The sequence below is a fragment of the Heliangelus exortis genome, chromosome 20 (genome assembly GCF_036169615.1).
Source record: "Heliangelus exortis chromosome 20, bHelExo1.hap1, whole genome shotgun sequence".
Classification (NCBI taxonomy): Eukaryota; Metazoa; Chordata; class Aves; order Apodiformes; family Trochilidae; genus Heliangelus; species Heliangelus exortis.
Genome location: NC_092441.1, coordinates 6,064,763 through 6,091,341, shown reverse-complemented (window position 1 = coordinate 6,091,341; position 26,579 = coordinate 6,064,763). Strand labels below are relative to the sequence as shown.

The 26,579-nt window shown below is 59.2% G+C and overlaps 2 protein-coding genes across 4 annotated transcripts; both read right to left on the bottom strand.

Annotated features, from left to right (window-relative positions):
* Positions 1-9,995, bottom strand: NHERF1 (NHERF family PDZ scaffold protein 1). Its single transcript, XM_071764410.1, has 6 exons — positions 9,564-9,995; positions 3,359-3,520; positions 2,430-2,583; positions 1,854-1,894; positions 1,238-1,336; positions 1-1,123 (listed from the first exon to the last, which is right to left on the bottom strand). The coding sequence occupies exons 1-6, from the start codon at positions 9,939-9,941 to the stop codon at positions 959-961; spliced, it is 999 nt and encodes a 332-aa protein (XP_071620511.1). The 5' UTR covers positions 9,942-9,995; the 3' UTR covers positions 1-958.
* A 1,985-nt stretch (positions 9,996-11,980) lies between these two features.
* On the bottom strand, positions 11,981-26,346 carry RAB37 (RAB37, member RAS oncogene family). 3 transcript variants are annotated; one of them, XM_071764069.1, is made up of 9 exons: positions 26,019-26,346; positions 20,914-21,024; positions 15,603-15,644; positions 15,386-15,452; positions 15,247-15,299; positions 14,767-14,832; positions 13,861-13,917; positions 13,516-13,592; positions 11,981-13,413 (listed from the first exon to the last, which is right to left on the bottom strand). In XM_071764069.1, the coding sequence occupies exons 1-9, from the start codon at positions 26,070-26,072 to the stop codon at positions 13,308-13,310; spliced, it is 633 nt and encodes a 210-aa protein (XP_071620170.1). In that variant the 5' UTR covers positions 26,073-26,346; the 3' UTR covers positions 11,981-13,307. The 3 variants fall into 3 exon arrangements, with proteins under 3 accessions (XP_071620170.1, XP_071620169.1, XP_071620171.1); XM_071764068.1 differs by lacking the exons at positions 20,914-21,024; positions 26,019-26,346 and adding exons at positions 17,542-17,652; positions 19,233-20,498; XM_071764070.1 differs by lacking the exons at positions 20,914-21,024; positions 26,019-26,346 and adding an exon at positions 19,233-20,502.
* Positions 26,347-26,579: the final 233 nt, after the last annotated feature.

Sequence of the window (26,579 nt, the reverse complement as noted above, 5' to 3'; positions counted from 1 at the left end):
TGAAGTCAGGAAGGTTTATTCCAGTAAACAGAATTTCTCTTGAGCTGGACGAGTACGAACAACACCCGATCACAAAACATAGAAACAACACATCCACAGGAAGAATTTCCACAAAATACATGTTTTTCTTTTTAAAAAAACAAAGAAAAAAATAAACCAAAAAAAGCCAGTGTGATTGGAAAACTCTTATCTTGGAAAAAAAAAAAAAAGTCTATTGAGAAACCTTTTAAATTAAACAGTGTTGGATTCAAACCCTGATCGGCTCTGCCTGCAGGAGTGAGCTGGAGCAAAGGAGATAATTATTGCTGGCTCCAGACACCCTCTCCTCTCCCAGAATAGCCCCAGGGGTGGGTTGCTGGGGGTTCCCCACTGTGCCAGACACCCATGTGGCTTCTCACACCCACTGGCACCCGAGGGGCAAGGGGACAGGGTCATTGTGGACGGAGTTTGCCAGGTGGGGTCAAACACCCCAGGGAAGAATCATTGTGGTTGGTGGCCAGGCAGGTGGGGCTTGCTAAAAGTCACTAAAAGCCTCATATTTTGCAGTTAGAGGGCAGTTTGGGAAAGAGGGCTCAAATGGAGATGGAGTTTGGGGTGAAGGAAGAACCAAGGAGCAGAAGGGATCAGAAGTTTTGGCCACCGGGCCACTCCAAATCCTCCCTAAACCCCTGCTTGTTCCTATCAGGGTGTACAGGGCTCCAAGGTGGAGCTGTAGGAGCACCCCAGGAATGGTTTCACAGAGAGGGGCAGCCCCCCAGCACCCACCCAGCTCTCTCCAGCCTAAAACCACCACCCAGGAACCCGCTGTGGTGATGCTCACTGACCACCCTTGGGTCAGGGTGGTGGGGAGTGGCCTCACATCCCCACCAGGAGCCTGTGATGGAAAGGATGGGGATGCAGGAGAGGTGGGTGCAAGGCTGGGGGGGTCAGTGGACCCTCGCCCCCCACCCTGGGTCCTTCACAGGTTGCTGAACAGTTCGTTTTTCTTGCTCCAGTCCATCTGGGGTGCTCTCTTGCTGGTGCGCTTCTGGTGTGCCCGCTCCTTGGCCACTGCCAGGGGGATGTCAAGGTCCAGGAGGGAGCTGGATGCTGAATGGTGCTTGTCACCCTCCTGTGCATCAGGCTGGGGGAGGCAAGAGGCTGCGTCAGCCCCTCTGTGACCCCCCAGGACAACCCCTGTGGTCAGCCCAGACCCCGTTCTCCAGCCACCACCTCTCCCTGGCACCCCCGGCCCTACCTCGCTGTGGCTCTCGCCGGAGACAGGGGACACGGCCAGTGGCACAGGGCTGGACGGGCTCTCAGACACAGAGTTGGACCTCAGCTCTCCACCATTTTCCTTGGGGGGGGAACAGGGAGTGAGTGTGAGTGTGGCAGCTGCAGCCTGTGGGTTTGGGAACAGCCTGCAGAGTTGTGATTCCTGCTCAGGGGGGCCACAAAATTCATCCTCCCCACACGTAATCCCCTGCGAGCTCCAGGCTCATAAATACCTCCAGTGCTGCCCATCCGGAGCAGGGAAGGATTAAACCCCAGCCTGCCTGCCCCAGCTTTAGAGGGAGGAGGAGGAGAAGGGTGGCTGCAGGGCTGGATCCCAGCAGCAGAACAACCAGCCCGGCTGTATCCTGAGGATGGAGGAGCAGGAAGGCATTGGAGCCACCTCCATGGCACTCTGCCCCACTGGCAAACTCCTTCCTAGGAAACACCAGCTCCTGGTCCCCTTTCTGGTGGCACCTGCTCTGGTGTGACAGCCTGGCAGCATCCCCAATGACATCATGGGCAAAGGGACACCTGAATAGGCAGGGTGTGTGTCCAGAGATGGGCACAGAGGGATTACAACCCAGCAGAAGCTCTCTTACCTTTTCAAGATCTCCATTGGCAACTGGTTCTGGCAAGGGACCTGCAGGGTGAAGGCACAGGTGCTGGGTGAGTTCAGGTTTGCTGCCACCTCACCAGTAGGCACAGCAGTGCCCAGCAAAGGCTCACCCAGTACCACCCAGGGGCTGGCTGGGTCCCACATTTTTAACCCACCCCTCACAGCCATCCCCACCGCCCAGGGAGATGCTGCCAGGCACCAGGTACATTCCCATGATGACAGCCATGACACAGAGCCCAGTGAGACCCCCCCATCCTCCTGGGGACCACTGGGACACCAGTGATGGGGTCACGGCTGAGCCAAGGCTGTGGAGGAGAGCAAAGGGCAGGTGCTGCCTGTTCACTCCTCGAGCCATAAACCCTGCCAAAGTGCAACCTGGGCCATAAACCTGCTTCAGCCCCCCCCAGCCAAGCAGGGAGATGCCAAAGCCAAGTGACCTTGCTTGGCTCTGGGGTGATGAAACTCCACCTCCTCCCAGGGCTCAGGTGACAGGTTTGGTGACAAGGTGACCCAGAGGTGACACCTCCCTCCCCTCCCTGCAGCACAGCCCCCAGCCCACCTGTCAGGTGCTCCTCTGAGGGCACCACTTTGCACTTCTTGAAGAACTCATCTGTCAGGACATCCACCACCAGCAGTGTGGTCTCGTCGCCGCCTGCCTTGATGGCTGCCACCACATCAGCGTGCTGCTTGCCCTCCATGCACACCCCATTGACCTGTGGGCATGGCACCGTGTCACTGCTGGGTGACCTGCTGGGGCCAGGGGACATCAGTCCCCCTGGAGCTCCACAGAAGGTTCAGGTACCGGTCCCAGTCCCATGGAAGGTTCAGGTACCAATCACAGCCCCAGCACGGCCACCCCACAGGCCTTGCAGGTACCTGCAGCCTCGCAGGGATTAGTGGTGAAGCAAACAAAACCTCATTAAAAGCAGATTTTCCTCTGAGTGATTAGCACAGGATCGCACGGACAAAGCTGTCAGGGAGCAGCTGGTGGGGCAGGGACCTGGGGCTGGCAGGAGACAGGCACAAAGCCCTCGTGCCATGGCACAGACCCCGGAGAGATTGTAGTTTATTCCCAGAAAAGGTGGCAGCACCATCCCCTGGTGAGCGTGGGGCAGGGTTAATGTTAGGTTAGGATCTGGTCCTTGCCCTCATCTTGCTTGGCACAAACCCTGTCCCCGTCCCCATCCCCACCCCAGTCATGGCCAGCAGCAAAGCTTGGGGCCACCAGGCACCTTGTCCTCAGCCTGCCCCACCCCAGGGACACTCCTGCTCCAAGCAGGGGACAGCACATCCCACAGACAGCTCATTAGTGCTCAGCAGTGCTTCTGCCACCCCTCACACACACTGCTGCACCCCTGGGAGGGAACCAGGCTGGCACAGGTCAGGAGACACCAGGGTTGGAGACACCACCACACAGCACCCTGGCAAAAGGCATCTCTGGGATGCCAGGGAGCACTGAGAGACCCCCACCCCTGTCCCCCAGCACACCTGGATGATGCGGTCCTGGGGGGCCAGCCCTGCTGCCTCAGCAGGTGACTCGGGGTCGATGGCACGCACGTACTGCCCCGGGCGGCTCTTGTCACTGTGCAGGTTGAAGCCGTAGCCATTGGGCCCCTTCTTCATGTGGCACAGCCGAGGTCGTAGCTCCTCCTGCAATGGGGACAGCCTGTGGGAAAGCTGCTCCTGACACCCCCCCAGCACCCAGGGACCACCAGGCACCTGCCTGGGTAGCAGGGACATCGTCATCGGGTGGCCACCTGCACCCACGGACACCTCCACTTGGGACACCGGGTGCTGAAACATGCTGTGACCTCAGGTTCTAGTTCATTAATTAGATGCAGGACACGCTAATTGCAGCGAAACGTAAAGGAAACGTGTTATTAGGAGTGTTCCCAGACCACGTTCTTCCTTTTGGGATCAGGGCTGCAACTGCCTCATGAAGGTGGAGGAGGAAACAGCCCAGGCTGGCTGGGAAGTATCCCCTTCCCACCCTGTCCCATCCAACCCCACCCCATCCCATTCCATTCAACCCCACCTCATCCCATCCTACCCCACCCAGGAAGACTTTGCCACTGGAGCCAAGGGTGCAGACCTTCTCCAGCCCTCCCCCCATGGCAAATCCAGTGGTGGGACCAGTGGGACCTCCCCTAGCTGGTGCTGGCAGGGAGGGGCATAAGGAGCTCCAGCGTGGAACAGCTCCAATTCACACCCCAACATGACCTTCTGTGATTGCAAAACAGAGAAACCAGCTTGACCAGGACAGCAAGACGTGGGATATCCACCTCTCCGGGAGGAAACACCCAGCTCATCTGTACCCAGTTTCACCCTGACATGTGGATCCACCAGCAACCAGAGCTGGGGCAGCCCTGCTCCCATGAGCCTGTTAACAGCACAATTCCCCACAGGGCAGCACTGAAGGAAGCAGGAGCATCCCAGGAGTCTGGCAAACAGGAGATGCCTTTGTTTGCCCGGGAGGGAGCAGGATTCCTGAGGAGCATCAGAGGAACCAAGGGACATGGATCAGCTGCCTGCATGCAGCATGGTCAGGAGAATTGCTCTGACCCCAGCACCCAAACACCATGTCTAGCTATTTTTATATAAAATGGCTTAACCCCCTGCCCACCAGCTCCTGGGCTTTGGTAAGACTCTCCCAGCAGCCAATCTGTGCTTGAGCTCCTGTAGCATTCCTAACCAGGGGGGTTAATATTTACTAATTTTCCTGAGCTTGTTTGTTCTCCTTTGGTACCCATAGCACTGCTGGGGACGCACACTGCAAGAATTTCCCCAACCACACCCACACTGTGCTGCTCTTCACTGCCCTGGACCGCAATGTTCCCTTCTCACCAGGAAACCCCTTTGCCTCTTGCCAGGAGAGCCAGGTCCCTGGGGTGCTGGCACCACTGCAGTGGCACGTTCTGCATGGGCCAGGGTGACACATTTGCTATCACTGAGCCTGATGCTGTGATAAAACCCCATCCTCTTGCACAACAGCTTCCTGCGAGGTCAAGGCTGGTGCAGCCCCAGCACTGCTTGCCAACACCCCAGGGAGGGAGGCACGGGCCAGCACCCAACTGGCTCTGCCAGGGAGCAAAGGTGAGCCCGGGACACACCAGTGATGGCAGTGACACAGGACCCACTCCACCCGCACTCTGAGGAGTTGGTGAAGGCTCCTCTGCAGACCAACAGTGGGCTCCCTGGCTGTGTGGAGGAAAGGGACACTGTGGTTCCCCCCTTGGTCATCCAAGGATGGAATCACACCGAGGCTCTGCCCTGGTCCCTGTGCCCAGGTGGCAGCAGGTTCATGGGGTGCCCAGGGTGCTGTGCCTGCCCCCTCCACCCAGGCAGCAATCTCCAGCAAGGGGGAAACAGAGGAGACCCAAAGCAAGACCCAAAAGCAGGAGCTGGTGGAGCTTGGAGGAAGGCAGCACCTCCCCAGGTCCCTGCCCTGGCCCAGGGAGGGGGTTTGGGCTCTGTGAGCTCCCGGTGCCCTTGGCAGCACCACGGGGTTGCTCCACACCGATAGCTCCAGACAAAGCCAGGGGGAGCACCCGGCAAGCGGCGCTGGCAGCGCTCCCGGGACAGGAAGAGGAGGAGGAGGAGGAGGAGGGAGGACTTCAACACCAACACAGCCCCATCAGCCTGGGCTCTCTCTGGGCCAAGAATCTGGGGGGTTGCAGAGAGGGATGACAGCCCTGCAGGGTGAACAAGTGCCTCGGGGCAGGTCACAGCCGTGAAGGAGGCTCCAAGGCAAAGGTGGAAGCCCCAGGTGCAAGGGCAGCCGGGATGAGCTGTGACCTGACCCCACAACATCCCCCCCATCAGCAACTGGCAACTCCTCCAGCCCTGCTGGCCAGGCCACCTCCACCCTCCCCAAATTCCCTGTGTCACAAATTCTGTGTCAGAAACCCTGCAGGCAGCCACCATTCTACCTCCCAGAGAAAAAAAAATATATAAATGCCTTTGATGCTCCAGCAGCCACAGCCTGCAGGAGAAACACCCAGCCCCAAAGTTCCCCTGGTCAGATGGGACCAGAGGTGAGAAGGGTTGAGGTTAACACCCAGGATGTGGAAAAGCCCCACAGCTGCAGGCCAGGAGCAGAATAGCAGGAGAACGGAAATGCTCCTAATTTCTATAAGCTTTTGCATCCTCTCCTCCAATGCCAGCGGCCCTCCCACCGTGCTGGAGCAGGGATTAGCAGCCAGAACCTCGTTAGGAGCAATTACAGCCTCCAGAGGGGAGGGCAGTGGGGGAAGCTGCACTTGGTCCCCAGCAGAGGCATCAAGTGCCATCCTTCTCCTCTGCACCCAGGGGTGACAGAGGGACATCTGCCCACCGAGATGCTCACTTGGGTTGGGGAGCTCACACCATTGCATTCCACCCTGAAACAGGATTTGGGGCATCTCCAGACCGTTCCCCTCCAGGAGTATTGCTGGATCACCCCTCCTCAGCACCTTCAGCCACCCAGCAGGTCCAGCAGCCCTGGGGACACAGGGACCCCAACAGCACAGTGTGCCAGGACCTGCTCCCAGCCCCTGGCAACAGCAGTTTCAGGGCAGCTTTTGAAGCCACAAGTTCTAGGAAACTCCCTGCAGCACTACAAGCAGCAACAAGCCCGACAGCAGCAGCAATCCCTGTTGCTCAAAGAGAAACACGACGGCTCTGAGGACACCCAGGCCAGCAAATTCACACGGGTCCTGAAATCTGGCTCACACATTTGGACTTCATACAAAGGGGATGCAAAGCAGCCTCCTTGCAGCATCCCTGTCACGTCCCGTTTGCCTGGAGCTGCTTTTCATGCAGCTGCCTTGAGAGGAAATTTAATTCATTTCCTAATTAGACACCAGCTACCCCCAGTGCTATGCTCCCAAATGGGGGGAGGATCTGCTCCCTGTTGTACTCCAAAACCCAGTCCTGGGAGGCTCACTTGGGTTTTATGAGGAAGGGTGAGCTTTGCTGGCAAGGAGGGCTCTAATTTAACATTAAATTTGCAAGAGGGAAGCCCAGGGCCTGTAGGAATAACCTTGCCCTGGTAAAAACAGCCACAGACGGTGCCAGGGTGTGGGATGGCTGCCACTGCTGCCCCACAAACGCTCTGTGGTTTGCACCAAACTTTCTCAAGACACTCCCCAGCAGCTGAAGCCTCCGGAAACACAGGCAGAGGGAGAACAAAGTGCCAGGGCTCCCCGCTGAGCTCTGGGGACTGTCCCCACAGCACAGGGCCCCCGGAAGCAGAGTGGCCCCCGGGTGTCAAACTGTCACCTCGCTGGCTCGGCGTGGCACAAGAGAGGTGAGGGGCTCAGCTCCTCAGCTGCCTCCAGGCAGGCTCAAAACCTTCACCCCGGCATCAGGGGGATCTGAACATCCAGGATTTCACAGGAATAAAAAGGAAGCCCTTGACAACCCCCCCCAAACCGCCATGCCCAAAACTGGGAGCTGTGGGGATGGTCTGAGTCCACCCAGCACAGGGGGGTCCCAGCCCTGCAGGACCCAAGAGAGGTTGGATCCTGCTCCAAGGTGGGAGATGACAAACCCTGGGCAGGGTGTGGGTGCTGCTGGCCAGCTCTCCCAGCAGCGAGTGTCTCCAGGCTGGGTAAGCAAATAAAGGCAAGTCCAGCCCAACAAAACAAACAGGACTCGGACAAATGCAAACCTCCTGCTCCCCACTGCAGAGCTCCCAGGGGAATCCCACCAGCCCATGGGGCTGGAATAGGGGGGGATGGGGCAGCAGGCATCGGCTGCCCGCCAGCAGCCAGAGAACAGGCACACCAGTGTGTTCCCAGCTTGCCAGAGAGAAATCCCTTTCTGCCCGCTCCGGCTTGGCTCGGCATCCCGCCCGGCATCTTCCCACCCTCCTCAGCTGGGGTGATGTCTCCAAACCCACTCGCTTTTGCTCTTCTGCCCCAAGCACTGGGCCCTGTGCCCAGCCACAAGATTTTCTGCTACCTGTTGAGAAACCATCTGGGGCCATGCAACAATGTCACCCGGGGTCACCCGCTTCCTGCTCCTGTGCAGAGAAACCATCTGTGGCAACCGTGCAGGCTGCATCCAGAGTGTGACCCCCAAACCTGTGAGGCACCTCCAGCCAGGGCTGCACCCCCAGCTCTCTGCATTGCTCTGGCTGGAACAGCCCCCAGGAGCAGCCAGTCACCCTGTGGCATGTTGGGATCCTGTCCCCCTTGGTGACATCCTCAGCCCCCCAGGCCTGGTGGGGGTCTTACCTGAGCTGCATTACCTACATCTCTTATTTTTCCCAGCCAACAGAGAGATTTCCAAGTGGAAAGCAAAGCACAGACTGTCTCACTGGTCCTGTGACACAGGGGAGGACATGCACCACAGCCCTGAACAGGGAATGACCCAAGGGATCAGGGATGCCACAGGGGACAACAAGCAGGACAGTGACAGGGGTAGAACCGAGCTGTTCCCACCTGAACAGGAGGTGTGGGAGTGGGACTTTGGCCGGGCAGGGATGAGACCACTGCCCCAGTAGGGGACAACGAGTAGCCAGCACAGGGCTAAAGTCCAACAGGAGACACAACTAATAAAAACTCCTCATCCTCAGCAAAACCCCCGTGTGACACAGCTCAGCGAGGCACCAAAGTCCACCCGGGGCTCAGCATCAGCACTGGGAAGGCCCCGTAGAACAAACCCTTCCCCAGGAGCTGAGGCTCAAGCCAGTCCCACCAGTCACCACCCCAGCTGGGCTCTGCGAGCAGGTCACACGAGCTCCCCAGAAGGTTCCCCACCCCAGGGAACACCGGGAACCTGCTTCCCGGGAAAACCATCCACATCTCTGTTGTAACAACAAACAAACGTTTTACTGGGTAAATGAAAAGGAGTATTCTCTCTGGCAGCCTGGTCTCCTAGGAACAGCTCCAGCCAGGAAAGGTCAACTCTTTCTCAATTCCTCACCTTTCCACATCGCTTTGTTTGTGCAACCGCTGACTCCCACGCGGCACTTGCGGCCGAAATTCCTGAACTGGTGTCTGTGTGCAGGGACAGACGGACGGGATCCGTCCCCTGAGCCAGGAAAGGGCTCTGCCACCTCCACCCCACAGCGGAGACCAGACATGCTAAGTGCATGAGTGACTGCCACCGACGCCTGTAGTCACACCTCCCAAAAAAATACCCTCTGCCTTGTACCCGGGCGCTGCTCCATGCCTGTGCATTAACCCGCTCACCTGCACGTCGCAGCTCGCCAGCCCTTTCACTCCCTGGTGCTTTTCTCACCCCGCTTTACCAGCCCTGCAGCACAAGGAGGGGCCGAAGAAGGGTTCCCGGGCATGATGGGCTGCCCAGTTACGGGTCCAAACAGCCCCGTGCAGCCGCCTGCCCCTACTCGCCATCCAGCACGGCTGCTGGAGAAAAAAGTTAAGAAAAAAACCCAAAAAAACCCCCCCAAAACCCCAAACAATCAGAATAAAAAAAGACAAGCTGCACGGCGCGGCGGGGCCCAGTGCTCCTGGGGAGCGGTGTTTAAAACAAAACGAAAAAGAAAGAAACGAGAACGAAACCGCACAGGGCACCCGGGGACACACGGCGGCTGATGCGCCCGCTCGCACGGCTGGAAGGACCGGAGCGGCCCCCGAGGTTCTGACCCCATCTCGGACACCATCATTTCTTAAAAATAACTTTTCATCGCCCGAGAGCCCCCTCGATCCCGTGTCCCATCCCCCGCCTCCAGACGCCCATTTACCCGCTGGCCGCCGCTGGGCTCCCGCGCCACGGCAGGTTCCGCCGGCTCTGGGACCGCGGGGGGCTCGGTACCCGCCCCTCCCCGCTTCTGCATCTGCTCGTCGGCCACCGGGTCCACGACGAGGAGACTGACGGCCCCGGCGGCGGCGCGGATGCGCTCCACCACCTGCTGGTGGCTCTCCCGCTCCACGTTCTCGCCGTCCACCTCCACCAGCCGGTCGCCGGCCCGTAGCCCTGAGCGCTCTGCCGGCGAGCCAGCCTCTACCAGCCGGATGAACTGGCCCGGTTTGCCCTTCTCGCCGTGCAGGTGGAAGCCGTAGCCATCCGGCCCCCGCTCCAGGCGGCAGAGCCGCGCCGCGGGGCCCGCGCTGCTGCTCATGGCGGCCGCGGGACCTTCCCCGCCGACCGCGCCGAAGCCTCTGAGATACCGGCCCCCGCCCGCCCCTCTTATACTGGTGGGCGGGGCGCGGGGCATGAGGCAGCCAATCAGCGGGCGGGGCGGGACGACGCCAACCAAAGAAGGATCGGTAATGGGTGTGGTTATGCAAATAAGGCCGAGCTGTGGGTGGAGTTATGTAAATGAGCTCCCTCCTCAGAGTCGCCCCGGGCGCGGTGCCTCTGGGTCTCGGTGCTCGCCCGGCCGCTTCCCGTGGGTCTGACCGCTCCCTCCGGGCCTCCTCCGTCTCCCCCATCTCCCCCCTGCCTCCTGTCTGTCCCCCTCGGGTCACCGCTGCCAGCTCTGGCGGTGGCTGGGGACCCGTGGGGTGTTTCCCGCTTTATCCGCTTCTCCCGGGCACCTTCTCGGTCTCTCTCGGGGCTCACCCTCCCTGTCGCTTCACCCCTTGAACGGCCCGGGCACTGCTCCGCAACGAAGGGTTGTAGGGATGTTCGGATCCTCAAAAGTGAAATTAAAACCCTCAAATAAAACTGCGTGGGAAAGCGGCAGGGGAGGCCGCGCTGCCCGGTAACGGGCGGAAATGGGAGAGCAGCCCCGCTCCCCCGAGCAGCCCCCGGGCCCTGCTCAGCACCCTGGAGCTGACGGAGTGAGGATGGGGAGACAGGGGAAGCCCAGGGGGTTTACTCTGCCCCGGCCCCGCAGTGCCCTGCTCCCAGCTGGGGAAGTGGCTGCGGGGGGTGATGAGGGTGCGAGATCCCGGGTCAGACAGGGCAGAGCAAGGTGACAGCCAGCCCGGGGTGCTGAGGCTGGGCAGAACTGGCCCCTGACCCCAGGGTTCGCCCTGGGGAGGGTGGCTTGGAGATACCCTCAGTGTCTCCCCTTCCAGGCTTCGAGCTCTGGTTGAAGTTCAGGCTGTCCAAAGGTCCCCTGGGCAGCTGGGATGGCGTTCAGCTGCCGCAGCGAGGAGGTGACAGCAGCAGAACGCTGTAAGACACATCCCTCTTGGGTAGCTCTGCACCAAACCCCTCCCACGGGGACCCCACCAGCCAAAAGAACCCCCCCGGTGTGCTGGGGGGTGGCCACATTCCTGGTTGATCTGGGAGTGACCGGTGGGCTCATTTGTTTCCTCCACTCGGCTGAGCATTCACCAGCAGCCGCTCAGCCCTGAGAAAGGCGGCGGGGAGGAATCCCACGGCAGATGCCTGCGGAGAGGAAAACCAGGGCAAGTGTCAGCGTACGGTCCCAGAACAACCGTGGCAGCAGCAGGAGGGGGTCCATCTCCTACAGCACCGGTTTGGCACAGCCCTCCCCTTAGCAAAGGGTTAGTGAGCAGCACAGCCCCACGAGTGTGAGTGTTTTGGGGGGGCATCGAGGGGGGGAACACATTTTGGGAACTCTACCCCATGTCAGGAAATAAAACCATCTTCAAGAGGGCTGGTTTGAGCACGGGACCATGATAAGAAGGAAAGACAGCAGCACAGGAAACAGCTGGAGCTGTTACTGGGTCCGGCAGCACCCGTGGGCTGGCAGGGTGCAGGCAGCACCATGGCACCCCAGCTGCCTCCTCCTGCCCAGGCCCTTGACGACTCAGCCTGACGTGAAGAGACCTCAGGCTGGAGGGGGGGAAAACAGAAAAGAGCCAACGTCTGTTTGTGTTGAAGCCATCCAGCATTTTTTGCAGACATCAGCCAAGCAGCAGCAGCGATGCCATTGGTGGGAAGACAGAGTTATTTGGGGAATGCTGGACTCCGCACCATGAGAACAGCAGGGGAGGAGGTTGGTTTTAATTTAACAGGCCATGTTTACACTTCCCCTCTCACCTTTGGACTGTCTGAAATGTGCAACCAAAGGCTCCGTGGGGAGGAAGGGGCTGTGGGTGCTTCCCCCTCCCCAAGGCTGCTCCCAGACCCCCCCTCAGCCCCAATGCTCTGCAGCACTTGGATGCAGCAGCCTCCCACGTCGCTGACTTGGGGCAGGGATTTCTCACACAATAAAAAAAACAAACAGGCAGATGCAAAGCCTCCAAAAATACCCAGCTTTAATCTGTAAACTTGCAAAAAGGGACCCAGGAGCGGAGCAGAGGCAAAGGAGGCCCCAGAGCTGATGAGAGGCAATCAGCTTGGGTACAAGGCTGGGGAAGATGCTGGAGGGGATGGATGTGATGGACAGACCCTGAATCCTATGTGCAGCAGTGCCATGCCCTCTGCATCAGCTCTTCATCTAAATAACCAAATATTCACTGTCCCACCACCCTGGGTAGCACTTGAGGGAACTGGAGGGGTCACAGGGCCAGGCTGGGCACCAGGATGTGCAGGAACATGGGACCTGCTGGTGACCAAAGTAGCAGCCCTTGCTTGCTGAAGCATCTCAGGCATCTGCTCCCCAGAGAGTGGGTTTCAGCAGTGATTTGCCAGTGGCAGGAAGGACCAGTGGCATTACATACACAGTGGTACCAGAGAAATCCAGCCTGCCCTGGCACCCAGCTGCTGCTCCAGGCCACTGTGGACATCTCCTCCTCAACAGCTTCAGCTTGCATGAGGCTGGAGATGGTTTTGTCTGGAGGGATTGAAAAGAAAAAGGCTTTTCTCATTTAAAAAAAAAAAAAAAAAAAAAAAAAAAGTGTCTCTTAATTCCTGTGGCTAGAAGAGGGGGGAAATGAGGGGGTTTTCACATTTCTATGTGTACTAGAAGTGCCCCAAGCACAGCTTGGGTGCTCCCAGGGGAGTTGTATTTCTCACAGCAGCTCAGGGGCAGGGAGCTGGCTTGGCCAGACACTTCCCAAGCCCAGGCTTGGATACAATGGGGACATCAGTGCCCTCATGGTGGCAGGAGGATAAAAGCCAAGAGCAGCAGTGAAGAGCCACGGCTGAGTGTGGGGCAGCCCCAGGAGGAAGAGATGAGGCTCCTTGGAGGGAAAGCAGAGCCCAGAATCCCCAGGGAGTGCAGTGCTGAAAGCAGGGATGGCTGCAGGGGACGGGAGGGCCAGGCTGTGGGGGACGTGGCCATGGCCTCTCCAGGGGTCTCTTGGCAGGACACGGGGCCACATCTTGCAGTGTGCTCAGGTCTGGAGGCATCACCAGGGCTTGCTGGCCAGGCTGGCAGGCATCACACCACCATTCTTCCTCCCGTGGCACCTGGTGAGCTCCAGACAAGGCTCTGCAGGGCAGCAGGACTCAGCCCCTGGATCCTGGAGTCAGGATGATGCCTCTCCTCGTGCACGAGTCTCTCCCCATCCACGCCTGGCTTGGCAGAGCCCGGGTTCCTTGGGTGCTCGAGGGCAGGACTGGGCCCCTGCCCTGCTTCCCACCTGCCTGCACCCCTGGGGCTGCTGGCTCCTCCTGGCTGCTCTCAGGAGAAGGCACAGCACCCAGATCTCTGCTTCTGTGACTCGATGTAGTCGTGGATCTGGAAGCGGGGCTCGTCCGGGGGCTGCAGCGCGCGGTCCTTCAGCTCCCTGGGGTGGTGGGGCCACGTTACCCCAACCCACCCATGCCAGTGCTGGTGTGGGGGGTGGTGGGGATGCAGGGGACATCTCCCTTGTCCCCCAGGTACTCACTTGGCAATGGCCAGGAAGGCCAGCTCCACGTTCATGCCCGTCTTGGCGCTCGTCTCCATGAAAGGCACCCCGTACTCCTGGAAGGGCAGCACAGCCCTGTCAGCCCCCAGCCCCAAAACGTCCTGTCCCTCCCAATTGTCCCCATCACCATGGCTGAGGCTTAGGGACAAGGTGCTGTCCCCTCCCTGCCTTGCCCCCAGGTTTCACATATGAGCAGCTGCCACGCTGCCCATGCTGGAGCCCGGCAGGCCCAGGCACCCAGCAGAGGAGGTGACACAGGGACCCTGAGTGATGTGTGACTGCTGGGGGAGGACTGCAGCTGGGTCAGACCCCGGCAGGACTCACCCTGGCCAGTGATGCTCCATCCTCTGTCCTCACAGCCCGCTCACTGGTCACGTCGGCCTGTGAGAGGGAAGGGAAGGAAGTGTCACTATGTAGCAGGGCCAGGTGACATCCTGGGGACATGTAGGAGGTGGGTGGTGTAGGGTATGGGGGGGGCTGCCAGAAGCTGGGGGCATCAGGGACCCAGGAAAATTCAGTGCCCAGAGGAGAATCTGGGACCAGTTGAGCATCTGAGACCTGGTGGCATTGAGGATTGAGGGGACACCCAGGACCTGGGGATACTGGAGACCTGGGTGCATAGAGAACCCAAGGGGTTTTCTGGTGCCTTGCTGGGCATCGAGTACCCAGCACCATCCAGGGACCATCCAGTCCCAGGAGAACATCCAGTGACCAGTTGGGCACCTGGAAACATCTGGGACCACAGAAAAGAATCTGTGACCTGGTTGGGCATTTGGGACTTGGGGCTACCTGGGATCTGGGGGTGCATCCAGGAGCTGGATAGCATCATCCCCTCCCAGGAGCATCCCCTACGGGAGCCTCAGCCCGGTGCTGCCCCCCCCTGGCTGCCAGGCCACGGGCTCCCCGGACCCCCCCTAAGCCCCTGGGGTCACCTCTGGGCCTGGCTGAGCCCAGAAAGCAGCAGATCCTGGGGGAGGATGTAGGCAGGGTGTACCCGGCTGGCAGAAACCTCACCCCCCCCAGCTGCATCCCTCCCTGGCCACGGGGACAGCGTGGCACATCGTGGCACAGCATGGCACAGCATGGCACAGCGTGGCACAGCGTGGCACATCGTGGCACAGTGTGGCACAGCATGGCACAACGTGGCACAATGTGGCACAGCGTGGCACAGCATGGCATGGCACAGCATGGCACAGCAAACTGTGGGGTGAAGGAGCACCCTGCACATACCTTATTGCCCAGCAGCATGATGACCACATCCTTCTGGGCATACTCATGGATCTCGGTCAGCCAGGCCTGTGGGGCAGCAGGGCTGTGATGGGGACAGCACCACCCTGGTCCCTCCCACACCCCCGTGATGACAGGGAAATGACTTTTTTTTTTTTTTTTTTTTTTTTTTTGGTACAGGAACCATTCCAGCCTGAAAACGCCCTGTCTCCTGGCTAGGACCCAAGCCTCTGTGTAGCTCACATCCATCCCAAGCTGCCTTTTCCCCCTCCAGCCATTTCCCGTCTCCCTAACCCAAAAGTCACCCAGCCGTGCAGCACCCAGCCAGGCACCCCAGGGACAAGCTCCCAGCCAGCTCTGTCTGGCCAAAACAACCAATGCTTTTATATAGAACATGCTTCAGACTGCCCCAAACACCCCGCCAGCCATGCTGGGCAACCACCCCCCCAATAAACCCCTTCCCAAACCACAGAGGGGACTCACACGGATGTTGTCAAAGGACATCTTGCTGGTGATATCATACAGCAGGAGCAAGGCTGGAAGGGAAGAGGCAGAGGCATTGCCCCAGTGCAGGGATGCACTCCAGCTGCTCTCCCCCATCCCCCCCAGACCCCAAACCCACCTTGAGCATCCCTGTAGTAGGCATGGGTGACGCTGCGGAAACGCTCCTGGCCTGCAGTGTCCCAAATCTGCCAAAAAGCCACCCCAGTGAGAGCAGGGAGGGGACCCCCCCCAATCTGGGGATGTCCCTGCAGCTCCCAGCCCACTCAATGATCCATCCAGGGACTTTTCCCAGCGGCATGGCTGGGAAATGCTCACCCCCCCCTCCCAAAGCTCACCTGCAACTTCACCTTCACGCCATCCACAGCCACCACTTTGTTCTGCAGAAGAGAAGGACAGCAGGTCCATCAGCCCTGGTGTGGAGCTGGCCAGGCCCTGCTCTTCTGCAGCTGGGCTGTCCAGGCTGCCCATGGGGCTGAACACTGAAGCCTCATTGCTACAAACCCTGTTCCTGCTGGGGGGGCAGCTGAGGGACCCCCGTGGCACAGCATCCCCCAGGGCTGGGGTGGAAAGGGGCAGAATCAGGACAGGGCAAGACTCCAGCCTGCTTGGGATGTGGTGCCTTGCTCATCTCCTACATCCAGAACCCCTCTACTGGGCTTCTGGACCCCAAATGAGCCAGCTAAGGATGGAGGCTGCCTCACAAAGCCTGGGGACACTGACCTGCTCCAGCCCCTGCCCACCTGGCCAGGGGAAGCCAGACAGAGCTGAGGAACTGGGCAGGTCTGGCATGAACTGTGTACAAATGTGCATTTATAATAACACCTTGGCCTGCTTTTATAATGTCTGCCCACCATAAAGCCCTTCCACCAGGATTCCTCTGCTCCACGTGCTAAAGGAACCATCACTGTCCTAAAAAATGGGGCTATTTGCAGCAATTTGAGACTTTCGGGTGTTGTGAGCTGCCTGGGGATGCTCCAGCTCGAGTTTCCAGGCTCATGGGAGACTTGGTTGGTCCTTCAGGGTGGTCACACACACACTGAGCTGGGGGGTTGGAGGCTGCAGTAGCTTTATCCAGCACAGGAGGAGGAAACCTCCCAGGTCGGGGCAGTTTGCAGACAAACATCAGGGATGCTCAACCCTGCAGCCAGGCTGGGAGCAGGGAAGGGAAGGAGCATTTGCAAGTGAGAGTTATCAAAGAGAACTTAAGCAGTCACTGTACCCACTCAGAAGTGCAGGGACTTCTCTCCAGAGACCCAAGAAGAGAAAAGCAGGAGTTACCAAAAGGGCTATTTTAAGAGTCTTAAAGAATTGCACTTGGAGGGATGATGCTGGAAAGAGAAGACCCCTAGATATAATTTGGTTCTGGAATTGTTTGAAATGGAAATTCAGCTGATGTGGAGGTGGCCAAGTTTGACAAAATGGGCTGAATAAAACAAAACCTGTGCCCTAGGAGCCTCAGGTAATTACCTACCAGCAGCAAGCTGAGAGCTGCTGGAGGGCACACGTGCACGGGGCAGAGCTGAGAACACTCCTGGGGCCACCAGCACCCATCCCAGCAGTGGGACACAGCAGATTTTCCTTCTTTCATGACTTTGTTGGAAGGCCAGGCTAGGAGACTCCATCCAAAGTGAATCCCCAGCCCTCTCCCCCTGCCCTGCTCACTGACATCCCCCCCCCCAGCATCCTCCCTGCAAACCAAGAGCAGCCCAGGCAGCAAAGAACCAGAGCAGTGGTGGAGGAAACACCAGCAGCACTCAACACGTGTGAGCAGAGCTCTGCCCAGGGGACCCCCCCAAGCACTTCGAGCCTCCTGAAACCCAGCTCTGCCCTGCAGAGCTCTGCCTGACCCTGCAGCCCCACAGCCACCCTGCAGACAGGGAGTAACAGGACGGGTTGAACACAGATCCTGTGACCTTCACAACTCCTCAGAGCCCATTTCAGCCCTTTTAAGGCACAAAATTACAGCCAGCAGTGTTTGCCCCCTCGAGCTGGTAGCCTCAGCCTTGCCAGTGGAGTGTGCAGCTGCCCACCAGCTGGGATGGGCTAGAACCTGGCTTTCTGCTGATTTAAAGACAAGAGGGGATGTTCCCAGTGGGTTCTTCTGTCTGTTACTGCTCTCCCAGGGAGAAGTGGAAGGGTTTCAGCAAGCACCTGCAGCCAGCTGGGAGTTTATTTGGGGTGCAGAGGCTGGAAACCCCCAGCTCCCCCCCAACTCCAGCACCCCATTCTGTCCGAGGTGTGGGTTGGGGGATGGCAAGGGCCTGGCAGTCTCACCCGGAAATCTATGCCCACGGTGGCTATGAACATCCTGGAGAGAAAGGCCCCGTCTTTGAACTGGAGCAGGAAGCAGGTTTTCCCCACGCCAGAGTCTCCAAGTAACATCACCTGCAAGATGGGCGCACAGAGAGGTGTCAGTGGGACAGGGAGGGGTGCTGAGCCCCCAGGGTCCCTTGTGTCCCTCCATTTTTTCCCTCAGGACTGGTCCTGCCTGGTATGGGGAGCCTTGTGAGGGCTGGGGATAAGATGGGGTGGGACCCCTGAGGGTGCAGCCGAGCAGTGCCCCAGGGCAGCCCCCAGCCAACAGAGTGAAGAGCACCAGATGAGAGCTGGTGGGAAGGCAGGTACCATAGCAAGAAGAGATGTTTCCTGGCCAACTCCTGGCCATCTCCTATCCCAGGAGGCTCCTGGAGAACTGGCCCAATGTCTCAGACACATGGAGCCACCTTCACCCAAGCTTTGCACCCAGCCTGGGAGTGCCCAGCCCGAGGGCCTGAGCAAACCCACTGTGTCTGGGAGTCTCACCCTCCCGGTGCCCAGAGCCCTGCCTGCCACAGACACCAAAGCAAACACAGCACCTTTTCCCCTCCTGCTAAGCAAACAGCTCAGCCCAGCTCCCTGATCACCACAGCACCGCAGGACCCGGGCAGGCAGCAGCCAGAACCAGCAGTGGTACTGCCCCGACTCACCATGCCCCTCCCTGCTCACCAGCACCTGCTGGGCAGTAATCACCCAGAGGCTGACTGCAGTCCCTTGCCTAAAAATGGCAGCAAGCAGGGCACTGGCAAGAAGGTCCAACCCTGTGAGCCCACCCTGGGGGGACACTGGAACCTGGAAAGAAAATGGGCTGAAGAGGCAGTGAGCCATGGCCACTGTGGGCAGGGGTGGCACAGCAAAAATCCTGCAGGCCAACCCAGGGCTGGAAATGTTTTGCCTCCTGCCAGTTCACAGCACTGATCAAATCCTTCCCTGGGCCACCCTGACCCAGCCCAGGCTGGGGTTCTGCTGGGAACACCACTTGGTTCTACCTCTACCCCACTCCAGATCGTGTTGGCAACAGATTTCCCCCCTCAAAGAAAAAAATCGCCTTCCACAGAAAGTAGTCAGAGCAGAGAAGATAAAGGCAGAGGAATAAAAGGAGTTCGGGGGAGGTGGCAGCTTTGGGAGCCAGCGAGGCAAAGCAGGGGGAGGCCTTGGGTGTGGGACCGTGGGTGTTGGGCTCAGCCTGGGGCTGTGTATGAAATTTTTCTGGTAAAAAGATCATAGGTCCCGTGCCCCCTCTGTGCTGCTGGGAAGAGGAGGGTGCTTCCCCGGGAGGACCCTGGGCTGAGCAGGAACAGGGGTGACACTTGGGGAGGGGTTTTCCACCTCAGTTTCTGGCAGGGGGATGTGGGGGGCTGCGGGGCCCTGGGCTGGCTCTGGGGCGACTGAGCCCACATCTGCTTCCTCTGCCCACTCGGGACAAGGGCAGGGGCAGGCAGGGCTGTGGGGGCTGAGCTGGGTCCGACACCTCCTTCCCCTTCCCCTTCCCCGGCCCGCAGCCGCTTCCTGGGCACCACCCCGGCAGCGGAGGAAGCGGGCGGCCCCCGGCATCCCCTTGGACCCTCCCTTGTCCACCCCGGACTGGGGGCCCGAGTCCCAACCTCCACCTCCAGTAGGTCCATCCCTGCGCTCCCACCTCCTCCCACCTTGCCGGTCAGTTCGTAGTCCGGGGGCAGCACCGGGGGCTCCCCGCTCCCCGCCGGAGGGGTCCCGCTCTCTACCGGAGGGGTCCCGCTCTCTACCGGGGGGGTCCCGCTCTCCGCCGCCCCGTCGGGGTTGCTCATGGTGCGTCCGATCGGAACCGCTGAATCCCGGAGGCGATGGGAGCTGCAGTCCCCACCCGGCCCGGCCCGCCTTCCTCCCTCCTCCTCCTCGTCTTCCCTGGCCAACGCCACACCTCAGGCTGTGTCCCGGCCGCTTTCCTGCCCAGCCCGGCAAAGGGATGAGGAAGAGGAGGCTCAAAGCTGGAAACTTCACCCCACTCCTCCCTGCACCCCCACAGCGTGGTGCTGGGGTTTGCCAGGGGCCGGGCGGTACCGGAGGGCGGGCAGAGCCCTGGCACGTCCCCCGAACAGCTCCCCCCCGTCACCCCGGGGTGCGGGGATGGAGACCCCGCTGCTGCCAAATCACTCCCGGCCACCCCGGCTCGGTGGGGACGGCAGCCCCCGCTCCCACCTCCCCCAGCCCACTCGAGATGGGGAGGGGTTTGGGGTTTGCCTTGTCCCGCTGCAGCCCCGAAGGCTGCCGAGAGGGGCCCCGGCTCAACCCCGAGGAGCGGCGGAGCAGGAGGAAACCGGCGGCAGCAGCGGAAGCCACTGTGGGGCTGGGCCTGCTGCCGGGGCCACCCCCATCCCGGTCCTCACCCCCCAGCATCCTGCTCCAGCCCCTTGCTCTCCAGGTGAAGGCCTCACGGCTGCAGGAGATGCGATGGCAGAGATACCAGGTGCCTCTGCTCCTGCCCCGGGTGCCTGCTCCTGCCCCAGACAAGTTTTCATCTGCCCCCTTGGAAAGGGAACCTGAATTTCCAGTCCCATAACTGTGCTCAGACCCAGACTTATAGTTTATATATGCTCAGTGGCCAGAGCTGAAAGCAGGAGGCACTTGGAGCTGCTGGAAGCAGCTGAGCTCCCCTGCAGCTTGCTGGGTAAGGGGGCTGGAATGATGTGGCAAACCTTGCTGGTGCCCATGGAGTGGCCTAGGCAGGAAAAATGTCTGGTTGAGCATCACCACCCCATGGCAATGTGTGCTGCAGGAGAAACGAGGCAGCCAGGATCTGGCAAAGGTCAGAGGAGCATATCTGAGCCTCCTCTGCCTGCCCAGGGATCACAGGGACACCTTTGGCTCTCAGCCTCTGGGCTGCTTGTCCCCAGAGTCTCCCTCCCAGTACCATGGTTCCATGCTTCCTTGTCCTGAACTAGAGAGAAAATCCCTGTGACCAATAGTCTCCTCTTGCTGAGCCCCAGCCTTGCCCTGGCTGCTGGGGTGACACTGGTCTCACTCTGCAGTGAGCTCCCAAGTGCTGTCTCTGTCCCCAGCTCCCCCAGGAGGGGACACAGACGCTTCAGAGCCACTCACCAGCCCCGCGGCAGCTCTGTAAATAGCACTGGATGATGGCTGAGTGCTTTTCCCAGGCACTGCTACCATCTGCCTGGCTTTTCATCAGGGCCCTGGGATGTACAGGCAGGACACAGGCTGGCTGGGAGAGCGGGGCTGCTCCAAAGGCAGAACCATAGGGGCAGAACCATTACGATTGCCCAAATAAAAGTGCTGCCTGCCCCAAGGGTGGGTGAGGCTGCACAGCTCAGGCACCAGGGATCAGGCTCTTACCGTAAAACCGATGCCCACAGTGGCAGAGAAGGAGCCAGGGATGAACTTGCCCTGGTCAAACTGGACCAGCAGAGATGTCTTCCCCACACCGCTGTCTCCAACCAGGATTGTCTGCAAGGAGCAGATCAGAGGCATCAGCACATGGGAACAAGGTGATGCTCAAGCCTGCAGGCACAGTGTGCAGCCTGAGCTGGGTGTTTGGGGAGGGGGTGCTGGGGCAATGCACACAGCAGGATCAGGAGGGAGCAGGGAACCCCAGCCCTGGCAGAGCCACGAGCCCTGTGGCAGCCCCATGGCACAACTCTGCACAGCCCTGCTCAGCAGCAGATTGTCCCCACGGGCTGCTGGGTGCCAGATGGCTCATCCTGCTGCTTCTTGGCCTTCACTGTCACCTCTGGTTCTGCCCAGGGAGGAATTTCCACCCCTCTGACCACCTCTATGATAAATGGAATGTGTCCTGGGCTGAGCTTTGGGCAAGAGCCCCTCTGTGCCCTCTCCAAGTGCAGAGAGGTGGAAGAGAAAGCAAAGCACAGCTCATCGTGGAGGGTGAGCAGGAGAGATGCTCCTGCCCTGGCTGGAGAAGCTGCTGGGCAGAGGCAGCCTTGGCTCACACAGCCCTGGCAGAAAACCTCTTTAGGAGGACTCTGGAGGTGCTGGATTAAGTCCAAAACTGTTTATTAAAGAAAACATCTCCTGCAGCTGCTGCTCACAGTCACCACCAGAGCCAGGCAGCCCCTCCAGGACACGGGGATGTCTTTATGCTGCACTAACACTGTGGTCTTCTCCTGCTTCTTCCCAGCAGGATGCTGGGTTTAGAGTCATGCAGTCCCTCTGCCCTCCAGCCCTTCTTGGGAAGCCCAAGGGCTCTCCAGCAGGGAGCAAAGCTTACTTGTCTCTGAGCTGAAGGGATGAGTGAGCTCTTCTGTGACATTATCATCACCTCCTGAGCCAGCCCATGGCCCTGGAACACCCACTGCATCCCTGGGGAGCCCATCTCCCTTCTGCTCCTGCTCGTGTTCCCCCAGATCCCCAGCCTAAGGGAGACCAACAGTCCAAATGCAAACCCCTCTCTGCCTATGTCTGGGTTTTGTTGGGAAACATTCCCATCCTTTCAGGAAACTGAAAAGGCTGAGATGCTTCCAACCCTTTCACAGCATCACAAGTGAAAATAAACACTCTGCTATCTGGCTGCTTGCTCAGAAGTGGGTTTGGCTCTGTCTTTCAGGACATGAAGATTCCCAGAGCTGCAGCCCTGACAAGCACTGAGGCAGCCCCAGGACAGTGTCCCCTCTGCCAGCCCTGGGCCAGCAAGGTGCTGGGATTGACCTTCCCCACTCCCTGCCTCCACTTCTGCCAAACTTTGCTGCATCTGCTACTTCCCCCCTTGATCTGTGTTCAGTTCAAAGAAGCTCCAGCAGCCCTGCTCTGTTTCAGGACACCTCAGCCCTTCATCCCCACACCAGGTGACATCTCAAAGGCCACTCTTTGCCACCAAGCAGGAGCTGTTGCTTCAGCATCTTTCTGAGTGCCAGGGGAGGCTTCATGCACTGCTGCTCCCATCTCTCCATCACCCTGCACTGCAGGGTTAAACCCAGCCTGGCACCACTTCAGGCACTGCACACTCCTCCTGGGGAAATGCAGGGTGGATGAGCATGAAGAAACATGTTTAATCAAGTGCCTGAACAGCCCTGGAGGATCACGACCCCATTTCACACCCCAGCAGGCTGTGGGGGATGCAGTCACACACCACAGCACCCAGCCCAGTGGTTCCTGCCACCCCACGGACCCCAGAGGAGTGGGATGATCCAAAATTCAAGGAGCTTGAGGACTACAAACACACAGAAACATGGGCTAGCAGGACCCCAGCATCCTGCTCTGCAGAAATCAACACCCCATAACTTGCCCGGAGCCTCTCAGTGCTGATTCACTTTGGTGAATCAGGGTTTTCCCTCGGAAAAACAAATCCCCAACTCCTGATCTGCTGAGCACAGCTGTTGGCAGGAGGCAGCTCTGCACCTCTGCCAGCCACACAGCCCCTGTGCTGAGAGGCAGCAACATGCAGATCTTCAGCTGGAGATCTCTGCCTCCTCCCTAAGCAGACACGGGGCTGTTTTCGGGTCACTTGTACATCCAGAGCAGCCCCCAGGCTGGGAGCCTGCACAGGAGCTGGGGGGTGTGGAGAGGCAGAAATCTCTGGGTGAGCCCTTGCACATGGGCCAGAGGAGCTGGGTCACCCCTTTCCCTGGGGGAAATTTTCCTGTCCAACCCCTCCTTGTCTCTGCCCCGGGGCCCAAGCACATTCCTTGTGTAGAGAGTGGGATCTGCTCCAGAGCAGACACACAGGAAACACCCCAGGAGTTCATTACCGTGGGTCTCACACATTCCAGTGCTACTTTTTTTTTTTTTTTTTTTCTGGTGCTACACTATTCCTAGTAAAATACTGGTGCTGGGAGGTTCAACAAGCCCAGCTGCACCCTGCAGTGCCCTCCTTGGGAGCAGTTAATGCAGAGAAGGACATTAATTATGGAGGGAGGAGAGCTGGCTGGAATGAGGAACAGAAAGCCTCCAGAGCCCAGAATTTACAGAGAACATGTATAAAAGACAGGCTCCCCTATCAATAATTTAATTGGAATTTAGAATAGAGACCATTCAGGAATTGCTTCATGACTTAATAATAGTAAAAGTTGACCTGAATCAGCCAAGAGACTTTCCCAGTGACTTCAGGAAAAGCTCATGGGCTCTGTGGAGGTACAGCACGGTGGAAACCACCTTGGCTGTGAAATAAACATAAAAGAATTAAAACCCCACTGTGGTGTGGATGTGGCTACCCAGCCACTGAAACCTCAGGCTGGGATGCCCAAGTTCCAGACTGCCTCTGCCTCTTGTCAGCCCCCTTGGCCAGAGCCACACTAAATGCAGACTGTAGGAGCCTGCCAGGCTTCATCCTCAGCCCCAGGGGATGCAAGGGAGGGAGAGGTGCCCTCCACAGGCTCTTCTGCTGCTCTCAGAGACTTGCTGAAGCCCCAGACCCAAAGGCTTGCTCCCAGGTTAGGATGTATCACCACAAATAGTGTACGTGCACCCCAGCACAGCTGCCTGCAGAGCTCAGCCAAGGGCACAGGGAGAGGTCTGAGAGCAAAGCTGTGGCTGCATTCAGCCTCCTGCCACCCTGCTCATGGTCTCTCAGGGATGTAATACCAAGATTTATTTTTACCTGCTCCACATACAAAATTGCACTGCTTCTCTCTTGCTCAGAGCAACTGGCTGGATGCCACCTCAAGAGGTCTTGCACCACAGGGACACCTCAGAGCTGTGCCCACCCTGCTTCAGCACTGTTTTACTGTGACCAAGCCTCTTACATTGGGTCAAGCCAGAACCGAGGTCCCTCTGCCAGCCCTGCTGGACCCTTGCCCTGGCAGAGGCTGCATTTCAGTCCTACAGACATGGTCTCTAGGGCTGCACATCAAAGAAAAAAAAAAAAAAAAAAAAAAAAAAAAAAAAAAAAAAAGCTGGCAAAGATCCCTGGGGATCACTGTGTGCAAACCTCCTGCTAGCATCTTGGACCAACCACAGCCCAGGGGCACAGCCCTCTCTCCCTGGGCCTTGTTCCACCTAAACAGATCCAAGCATCCAATGGGAGGAAGAACAATTTGGATTCAATCACCTGCAGGCAGAATCTGTTATTTCATGCGAAGCAAAACTTTTCTGGAATACCCCAGAAGAAAACCTTTGCTTTTCCCACTTTGATTTTTCCCCTGTTTCCTCCCTGGCTCTGGGTTTAGCCACCAACCAGAAATCACTTAACCTTTGCTTCCAGAGTGCAAAGCTTTCTTGGGATTTTTCAGCATGTCTGAAATGTGATTCCTTGCTCAGAAACAAGATCTAGCAAGGTATTTGCTGCCTCACGTCCCTGGAGTGAGAGCGGGGTTGTTTCTGCACAACAAGCAACCCAGCCAGGAGCTGCAGCAAAATACCCAGGGAAATGGCAGAGAATGTGGGCCTGGGATGATCATTTTCCTGGGCAGCTCTTCTGCCCATTTCCACCAATGTTATCCCCTTCTTGCAGCAGGAGCTCATTGCTGGAGAAGAGAGAGTTAAGGTTTTGCAATGAATCAAAGTTTCTTAAGTCATCCCTGGAGGCACGTCCTGTGCACTCAGTGTGCAGCAGCAATGCGAGTTCCTAGTAACTGGTATTATCCAGCTAATCACGGGCTGGGCACGTTGCCCTGGGCAGAGAGGGTTAAAGAATAGACTGGGATTTGTGCGAAGGGATTCGCACAGCCCCAGCCCGTTCCCCCTCCCTGCCCCACCCCTGCCTTTCCCCCTGCTCCCCGGGGGTGTCGGTCCCTGCACAGCCACTGGGGACTGCAGCAAAGCAGCTTGAGGAGAGCAAGAAGGACTGATAGGTGGATCCGGCAGAGATCAGCGTCTCCTCCACAGCTCCTGGAGTTGCAGGGCAGCGTCTGACTGCAGGGAGCTGAACCCTTCTCCAGGAGAGCCCGCAGCACCCAGACCTTGTGGGGACAGCAGCGCAACGCTCCGTGCGGTGGAGTGACAAAACAGTTCCAGGGAACCCGCAGAAGAGAAGGGTTTTAAAGGAGGGCAGGGATGGGCGTCTCTTAGGACGCTGCTATCTCATGGCAGGACAGTTGCACCTCCTTAAGCTGCCTCTGGAAAACACAGCCCCGGGATGCAGCTCCTCCCCCCCCCCGACCTTTCCGGAGGTGCGCAGGGCTGTGCCGCGGGGCTGGCCCCTTTCCAGCTTCCAGCACAGACAGCTTTGCTTCCTGAACATCCCCGATCCTACCGCCCCCCTCCCCACCGTCACCCGGGAGGTGACAGGGACCCGGACCAAGGCCGGGGAAGAGCTGCAGCCGCCCAGCCACCTCCTCCCCGCCACACCGAGCCAGGACTGGGGGTGGCAAATGGACCCCACCGGGGCAAGAGGAGCGAGGAGGGAAGAGGGACAGAGTTTGCCGGGGAAGTTCAAGCAAGCACAGGCCCCGACAGCTGCTCCCACGTTCCATGCCCCCCATCCCACACTCCCACATGCACTTTGCAGCCCCCCCGCCCCCCTCCGAGCACCGCGGCTACCCCAGCCCTACCTTGTGCAGCAGGGTCTCGTTGTAGCCGGCCCCCCCAGACACCCTCCCCTCCATGGCGGGGGGACATGGGCTGACTGACGCTGTCGGTCTGGGGAGGGATGGGGGGGGGGCAGCTCCGGGCCGCTCCTGCAGCACCGGGGACAGCGCCCGCCCCGCCTGCAGCACCGCGGACAGCGCCCGCCCCGCCGGACCCGCAGCCCCGGTACCGGTTCAGCTCAGCACGGATGGGTTTAGCCCGGTTGGGTTCTGATCGGCCCGGCTGGGTCCGGTCCCGGTCTCCCGCAGGTCAGCGGAGCAGTGCCCGGCTCTTCGCCGCTGAGCCCGCCCCGAACCTCCGCCCGGGAAAGGGGGGTGGGGGGCAGCCGGTCCCGCCCGGGGGGCGGGGAGGACGTGGGAGCTCCCCTCCACGCAGGCAGGACCCGTGGCAGCTTCCACACGACTTCTGGTCCCTCTTCTGCTCCTTCCCATCTCTTCCTGCTCCCATCTCACCCCACCCCCGGCTCCGCACAGGCTCCGTCCTCACCCGCAACACCGGGAACGCTGCGGGAGGCATCCAGGGAC